This window comes from Poecilia reticulata, linkage group LG9, assembly GCF_000633615.1.
Source record: "Poecilia reticulata strain Guanapo linkage group LG9, Guppy_female_1.0+MT, whole genome shotgun sequence".
Taxonomy (NCBI): domain Eukaryota; kingdom Metazoa; phylum Chordata; class Actinopteri; order Cyprinodontiformes; family Poeciliidae; genus Poecilia; species Poecilia reticulata.
Window position 1 is genome coordinate 32,526,384 of NC_024339.1, and position 8,789 is coordinate 32,535,172.

An 8,789-nucleotide genomic window follows, 5' to 3' on the forward strand; every position below is an offset into this window, starting at 1 on the left:
CACACACACACACACACACACACACACACACACACACACACAGCCAAATCCCTGCCATTTATCTGCTCACACAGATGGCAGGAATCCAATTATCCTCCATCTACAGCAGATTAATTGAAAGTTCCTCATTCTTGGACTCTTCTGAGTGAGTTCAGTCAGAAAACACCAACAGGACCAACAGAAAAGATCAAAAATCTTTACAGCGGGATGGATAATAAACAACTGGCAACCCAAAACCACAAACGGGTTTTATTCACATTCAGATTTCAAGTTTGCAGAGTTAAAATAACATTTTTAAGCCAAAACTGTAAAAGTTCACTACTGAATGTCTGCTGATGCTTCTGAAGATTACAGATATTTAAATCTGAAATATGGAGAAATGTTTACAGATGCAAATCCATCAAGGTGAAGCAACTCGACACGATTCCAGCTTTTACACTATTTTCAACTCAAAAACTAATTTTCCTATTCAAACGATCTGGAGATTCTGACAAATACAACATCTATTTAAAACTATTTTATAAGGTTTAATACTACATCAAATTACATTTAAACAAAATAGATTTGAGAATAACATTCTGTAACTTAAATTACCATTTAGCTTAGCTGTCTGGCTTTTTCATAAATGAGAAAAAATAAAAAAATATTCAAAATGGAAGTGTAATATGGAAATATGGAGCAGCAAAGACGTACAACTTCAGCACATTTTAAGATAAATTTGAGCAATTTGAACCGATTCAGAATTCCCTGAACTCAGATTTGCAATTTTCTATAAATGTAATTATTTTTTGGCACCTCCAGAAATCATAGATGGCCAGAATAAAACAGTGGAACAAATGGAAAGAAAAATGTATGGCATGATAGAAACATAAACAAATGACCAGACAGTTTGACAGACAGACGGATGGGTGGAGAAAACAAAGTCAATGAACGCAACAGGCAGTAAACCTTTAAAAACACAAACATTTCCTCAAATTGGAAAACACCAAAAATCCGACTCCGTCCTTCTCCAAACAGAACAGGAAGCAAACCTCACGTCAAAATGATGTTTGTCTCATAATGAGATTAAACCTGCAGAAAATGACGCTGCTGCTGCTGCTGCTCAGCAGGTTTTGCTCCCAGCATTTTGAACTGACACGTCTGAGTAAACGTTGGTTTAACGCCAAAACCCCAAACTAGTCCGGCTTTTTCAAAACGATTAGCGAGTTTGAACACTCCCATGTTGTTTCAACAGGACATGTTCCTGTTTGTGCCTCCTCACCAGCATCACTGCAAACACCAGCAGATCCAGGAATCCTCTAATAACTGCTTGCAAAACACAAACATGTACATTTACCAGATCTTTACTCCGAGCCAACAGACTCGATCCGATTTAACTGAAAACGTTTCAAACACCAAAGTATCATAAACATGTTTGATTCGTTCATTGTTTTAAAACATTTTACTATTACGAGGTTTAAACTAGAGGTGTCCAAAGTGCGGTCCGGGGACCAGTTCTGGTCCTTGAACTGTTTTTTTGTGGCCCTCAACTTCAGGTCCAGAATGATACAAATTAGTTTCAATGAAAAATGTTAAGTATGACACAAAGTATTCGTCTATTTATAACCAAAATGTCATCATTAGAACCACGTCATGACAAACAGAGTCTGCTGAACCCAAACCAGCTTTGATTATTTATTAAACTTGGATAAAAACAGCAAGCAGTTTGAGAGAAAGTGACACAAAACCTGTTCTTACAACTGAGTCCAAATTCATTTGAAAACTATTATGAAAAATCTTAATACAGCAAAGGTGCAAAATCCTATTTATGTTTTCACTCTATAACAATAATTAAAAATAAAAAGTAATTAAATAAAATTGGATGACGGCTATTTGCGTGATCTCAATTACTTTTGACAGGATGATTTTGGCCGAAGTGACAAAAAGTTTGTCCACCCCTGGTTTAAACCGGACCAGGCTTTAAGGTGCAGCTGCAGCAGCAGAGCTGAGGGTGGGTGAGGTGAGCGGCAGACCTCATCACGGCCGTCCCAGACTGCCCCTCCACCCGTCACTGTGACCCACAGAGGAGAGGAGGTGGGGGGCAAATGTAGGTCAGTAGTCGGGGCAGCGTCTGCTGCTCAGAGTGTTTGTGTAGCTCCGTTAAAAAAAACAAACAAACTGTACACATCCTAAACTCTGCTGATTTCTTAAAGACACCTTTAAATCAGTGACGCGGATGTAATAGTTAATTTTGATTAATTAATTACAACGATTTTAATGAAATTAATAAAATTTTTTTAACATAGAATATTCTGAACAGAACCTTTGTATCTGTGTGTTTCCAGTACGCCAATAAATCTGACGCACAAGCTGCATCCGCTAACAGCAATGGATGATGAAACCGCTTCTCTTGGCTCACTGGGGGTTAATTTCTGCTTTTAAAATGATCTGAAATACACCATCTTGCCCACACCAAGTTGTGCTAACAAGAGTTAGCCTATCAGCGAAGCTATTCACGCTAAAGTAGCATCTCACTGCTAAACATGTAGCAGTGGCACAGATGCTAACGCTAACATCAACAGTTCACATCTCCATGAATGATCAGGAGTTCCTGACACATTTTGCACCAACATGATGGTTGAACAACAGATTAAAAACAATTAATATCTTTGTTGTTGAGCTCATAAATCTATTTACTCAAATATTTAGCACCAAAACTTTTTTTTTTTACTGAGAACCTTTCTTTGTCTATAGTTTTTGATTAAAATGTGACTAATTAATTCCATCCTACAATTTTAATCGAGTTCCACCACTAGTTTCAAAATCTAAACTGAAAAGAGGTTGTGTACATAATCCTGTTTAGCATTCATAGAAGTTGCTTTTTGGGATGATTTTTGCAGAGGAATAACCCAAATGCTGTCTCAGCTTAATGTTATGTTAATTTTGCAGCGTTACTCTCTGCGTTTTCATCCGTTTGGCTGGAAACCAAAAAGACTCATCAAGTATGCAAGAGCCTGGTGGAGCAGCAGAGCGGCTGGATTAATGCAGACTAACGATCGAGGCAGAGCAGCAAGAAGATGTATGCAGGGAGTAAAACTGAGCCGTGGAACGGCAAATCACACGGATTCAATATTCGGTAGGAAGTAGCTGAGTAAGTAGAGCTTGAAACAACGAGGAGAAAGAGACGATCTCCCAGCACCTGACAGTAAATGTATCTGATCAGATTAATGCGAGTCGGGAATGATAGAAATGATGAGGCTCTTTCTGTTATTAAAGGCTAGAAATGATGCTGAACTTCTTCGCTTCTTGAGAACTTTGTCCTCAAGAGGTGAAAAGCATCTTATGGCAAAAATAAGACTTTGACTGCAACTCTTTGCTGCAAAATCAGTAATTTTAGACTGTTTTCACACCTGAAAGTCCAGTAGACTCTGTTAGATTGGAGACCAAAAACTGCAAAATGTGTTCAATTTCCAGCAGCTGCGGTTCTTTTTCTCTGCACCGAGTCACACGGTCCAAACCCTTTGAGCAACCTGTTCCCCTCCTCGCCTCTGGGGGCGCTGCACCAAAAACCCCTGAAGGAAATGACAAAATCTCGAAAGAAGACACTGAGCCCAACTTCCTTCACAAAACGTAAACAAAAACGGAGTGGTGTCAGATTTAAGCTGTTGGAAGATTTATCCTTTATCTTTGGTAAAAAAAACCACGAGTCGTTTCTCCCGCCAGAGCTAGGCTAACACGTTTGAGTTGGTTGCATTTACCCAGAATGCCCTGCATTTGGAGCGGCCTCCGGTCCGCTTTGCGTTCACATATGGATTCAAACCAAACCAGAGTTCACTTCAACTGAACCCAGACCGAGGTTGAGTCTGAATCAGAGTTCAATTCACATTCACACCTCCACAAACAAACCAGACTTTCTAGACAAATGAACTACAGGTTAAAGCAAACTAATCTGGGCTGGAGTGAATGAACTCTTAGGCCATAACAATCACAAAAAAAAACAAGGCAACATCCTGGAGGGACTGGTTAATAGCTGAGGTGATCTCAAAAGGTCTGGCAGAGAGCAGAGTGTTTTTATCTGCCGGTGCCATTAAGCCTCTAACCGTCCAGTAATGCTTCACCTTCACCTGATCGCCGGTCTGAGGCTGGAGACCCTTCACTTGTTCCCTGCTGTTCTCAGCCAGGAGTGAGAATTTCCTGCCAATTTGCGACTCCATTAGAGAGATCAGTGTGCGGTCGGGCGTCCGAGAGACGATTACAGTCCTTCACAAACTCAGAGGACGGGGAAAATTAACACTTTCATTTTTCATCCTGCAATTTCTGCAGTTCTGGTAACAGACATTTCATTTTGCACAATTTCAATAAACTGCGAGTATTTTTCTCTAGTTTCTAGTGCAAATATCTTAAGTGATAACTGGAATAAGAAAACTTGCAAGTAATTTTTTAGCAAGACATATTAATGAAGTGCTATTTTCAGCCAGCATTTCATTTATGTTGGTGAAAAACTATCAGTTCCACTGGATTATTTTATTTAACATTTTCCCTTCTTTTAAAGGAAAAATAAAAAATTACTGACAAAAAAAACTTGTATCTTGCTGAAAAGTTACTTGTAAGTTAGTCTTATCTGAAGTCAAATTAATTTAACTAGAAACTGGTGCAAATATCTAAAAAAATAGACACTAAGAAGAGTTATATTTTATTATTTTAATAATGGTGAGATTTTGTGCTTTAGCTTTTATGCTCGACTGAATAAATAGAGAAAGAAACCTGCATAAAACCTGAAAAGATTGTAAAATAATACATACAAGATTTTGAATGTTGTGAAGATTTGAAGGACTTTACCAATAACACCAGAAGCTGGAAAAGCCATTTTAAAAACGCTGAGCAGATCAGATCAGACTGAAAAGGTTAAAAGGAAAAACAAAGATCCTGCAGCTGCATGGCTGCCGCTCCGCCTGGCTAATCGGCGTCTCCGCCATGCAGCTCGTAAGCAGCCAGGATCAGTGTCAGGATAAAGTCACCGCTTGGCTGATTTCCTAAAATCCCTCATTTTGCCAAAGCAAATAGGCAAAAATCCGAGGCCTGCCAGAGTCAGATCTCTCTCTCTCTGGCTTTCATTATTAACTCCTGGCTCATCTGAAAGGTCAGAAAGTTCAAAAACTCTGGAGAGGATTTTGTAAACACAGCAAGACTGTTGTCTTCTCTCTTTTTCTAAATAAAAATTTGCTTTTTTTTCCTTTTCCCGTTTGGCTCCAAACTTGGAAAGTACCGCTGTTCTGAGACAGATCCGGTAAAAAATATTAAAATAAAACGACTTCTGTGTTCTTCAACCTGGTTTTAACTCATCTGATTGGTTCAACACAGAGGACTTTTGTAGTTTTAGGAGTAAAAAACATAAAAACATAATAATCTTCAGATGGTAAATCAGGAGACATTTTATAAATAAATAAGTCTGTAGAAAGTCCCGGGTGAAATCTGTGGTCATGTTGGTGAGTTAAACAGAAACTTCCCATTACAATTAGCCAAAATTAGGTCAAAGACCTTTTCTGATTTAAACAACAAGCAAAGGGAAACAGAGATATTAAAAAAAACTTTCTGGGAAATTTTGCAAAAGTGTCTGCAGTTGACCAAGTTTTTAAATTTTCTCTTTTATTCCTTTCAGATTTCAGGTGTGGGTTTAGTCCAGGTAACTCTACCTCATTTTAATTCACCATGTGACTGACTGATTATTGTGACAGGCTCAGTTGGTGCAACGTGAACATAAATCTACCAGAGGGCTTTAAACTTAGTGATATTTCCAGCATTTTTAAAGTCACCGTCTTTGTGCCGCTCAGCTGTTTAAACCCAAGAAGAAATTTCTGTCCCTTAAAAAAATATACTGTAATAAATAGTCGCAACAAACAATAAATCAATTAATCACATGATAAATTTTACTCAAAAATGGTCTCAAAACAACAATATCATCGTTTGTTGCAATAACTTCTGGGGAAAGTTATCGGCCAGCGAAATGTGCTGGTAGTAAAAGTTTGTAAAAATATCTTGCGGTGGATGAAGCAGTAGAAAGTGTGGGATGTGCAGCAGCACTGGGATCCAGTGCTGGAGCGGAGCCAGAACTGGGTCCCATTACGTAACGCTCCAGATCGTCTCGGCTGCTGGAGCAGGATGGTGAGGCAGCCGGTGAGAAACGGCAGAAAACGGCTTGATTATTACCAAAACGCTGAGGGACAAACAACAGAACCGACAGAAGATCCGCTTCCAGGTTCAACCTGTCCTGCAGCGTCAGGCCGTGAGTCAAACATCACCTCAGCGGTTGCATTCAATCCAACCACAAAAACCTTAAAAACTAAGAAATATCAGTTTTTAATTTCTTTAATCTACGTTGGTCCAGACATGGAAACTTCCTACATCAGATTTCCTGCTGATGTTCAGGGTTCCAATGTTTTTTCCAAATTTTTAAGAAAGGAAGGAAAGGCTGAAAAAAAGGTTTCCTAAGAAATATTTTATTCAGAAATAAAATAGTTATTTTGGCTGATTTTGTTATTTATATTTGTTATTATATATATTTATTATTTAGATTGTTATTTTTGTACTTAAAATACCAAAATTTACACTTAACTTTACGTTTTGGTCTGCCTGATGATGTCATTTTTGAATATTAAGTGATTGATAAGTTGATCAATCATTACTCAATGATTGATCAATAAGTCTACTCAAGTACTGAGTAGTTACTCAGTACTTGAGTAGTTACTCAGTACTTGAGTAGACTTTTTACCAAATACTTTTTTACTCTTACTTGAATAACTTCTTGCACGGCTACTTTTTACTTTTACTTGAGGAAAAATATGTTGAAGTTGTGCTACTTTTACTTTGGTAACTCTGATCATCTTGTACTGTGAGTTTTAACAAATGTGTATAAGAACATATATGTATTTTTTTAATAAGGAGACACATCATGTAGCTGTAAAACATGCACAACATCAGTTTGCAAACTAGTACAGAAAAATCCGGGGTGTTTTCAACAACAGCACACGCCTCAGTCTTAGAAAGGGGAAGTTTACACACACACACACACACACACACACACACCAACAACACGCTTAAAAATAAATTTAAAAAACCCCAGCAGCACTCACCTGCCCAGCTCGTCTCCAATTTCGTAGAATTCCTCCACATTGTCCGGGTTGAAAACAGTCATGTTGTCCAGGCACTCCGGTCCTCTTGGCGTCTCTGAACGGCTTCTCACAGCGGCACCATCCCTACCAGCCTCCGGTCGGCCCGGGGACCCGGACACCGGTCTTCCTCATAGCTGTGGCTGTCTGGTGCATGTGAAAGACATCAGAAGGGGGAACAGGAAAGTAAGTGACCCGGTCAGAGACGTTTGGAATCGGAAACAATGGGATCCCCCAAACGGGCTGAGCGATGAACCTGCGATCCGTCCACCCGGACCCGCTATTGTTCCCCTCGTTTCTCTCTCCTTAAGTATTGCATAAAAGAGCCCATTTTAAGAGAAATTCATATCACATCGTCACGGGTTCAGAGTGGAAAACAAACCCCCCATGGGGAGCTTGGTGTAGCCATGGGAAACCAGCTAAGCTACGAGTCCAGGGAGGAAAATGACTGTTTGAGTCATTTCTTACAAATTACGACCCGGACAGGTGTCTAACCCCAAACTGTAAGCGGATAAAAACTGTAAAACGTGTCATAAAAACAGTACAAACCTGAAACATTGTAGCTGTTCTCAATATAAAACCACGAGCAGCAGCTGCCCTGTAACGTTTTATTCAACCCCACACTGCAGTCCGAAAAAAATCAACATAAACGCTTAGCTTCTGACCATCACCGCCCCTTTTTGGTCCCCGAAACTGAGACAAATTTAATGGGAACTGAATAAAGTATCTTACGGTGTGCCGGTGTGAGTCCCGCTGCCAAATGAAGCCGAGATTTCAGGCGTTTTGCGGGAGGCGGTGACCCAGGTTTGGCTCACGGAAGACAAATGCTGGCTGGAACGGGAGAAATCAACGTTAACAATGTGAAGCAGGCTACTCCTGGTGACGCCTTCGCGTTCTGTGGGAAATGTGGGGGCAGGGGGAACGGCAAGTTGATTGTAAACTGCGGATACGTCACGATGTTTCTTATCAGTAAAGAGGTAGGTCTTAATGTTAATCAGAAAGAGCCGCTGTGCTCAGGGTGAATTGTATGCTATCCAAAATGCGTGGAAGAATTAGGAAGACAAAAATGTCAGGTTTTTTGTCGTTACATAAATGCATCAGCCTTGTGCGGAGTGTAGGAGCAGGTGTAGCCGCAAGAGGGCAGCAGAGATTTCACTTTTACTGCATTTTAGATAGAATTAGAGCGTTTTTGTTTTGTTTATGTTTTTCGGGGCCTTTTTTATTGTTATTGTTATTATTGTATTTTGTGTAGCTGTTACTAGTTGCTTTGCTACCCCGAATAAATGCCACGAGAGGAAGATGATTTAAAAAAATGCATTATTATTATTATTATTATTATTATTATTATTATTATTATTATTATCATCATCAGATTTTATAATTAGAAGCTAGTAAAAAAATAAAAATATATTTTTGCATCTAAATCTAAAAATACAATTTAGATAGCACTACGTTTTTCCTTTTTTATGGTTAGAAACAGATGAGCAGAAATTAAAATATAATTTTATATGCAAATATTTTTTCTATTCCTATTACAGTATTGTTACAGTACAACAATCTTGTGGTCCTACATTTGGTTTTGGAAACATGGAATACTTTTTTCTGATAAGAGCAGATATATATATATATAAAAAATTCCCTTCT

General features: G+C 38.9%; 1 protein-coding gene across 2 annotated transcripts in view; it reads right to left on the minus strand.

Annotated features, from left to right (window-relative positions):
• The window catches only part of dapk1 (death-associated protein kinase 1), a 68,091-nt gene extending 59,986 nt beyond the window's left edge, over positions 1-8,105 (minus strand). Inside the window, exons 1-2 of one of the 2 annotated variants that reach the window (XM_008419394.2) lie at positions 7,878-8,105; positions 7,110-7,292 (exon numbers count right to left, since the gene is read on the minus strand). In XM_008419394.2, the coding sequence (XP_008417616.1) occupies positions 7,110-7,171 (62 nt within the window). In that variant the 5' untranslated portion in view covers positions 7,172-7,292; positions 7,878-8,105. The remainder of the gene's footprint in view (positions 1-7,109; positions 7,293-7,877) is intronic. The other variant, XM_008419395.2, reaches the window with a different exon arrangement.
• Between the last annotated feature and the right edge of the window lie 684 nt (positions 8,106-8,789).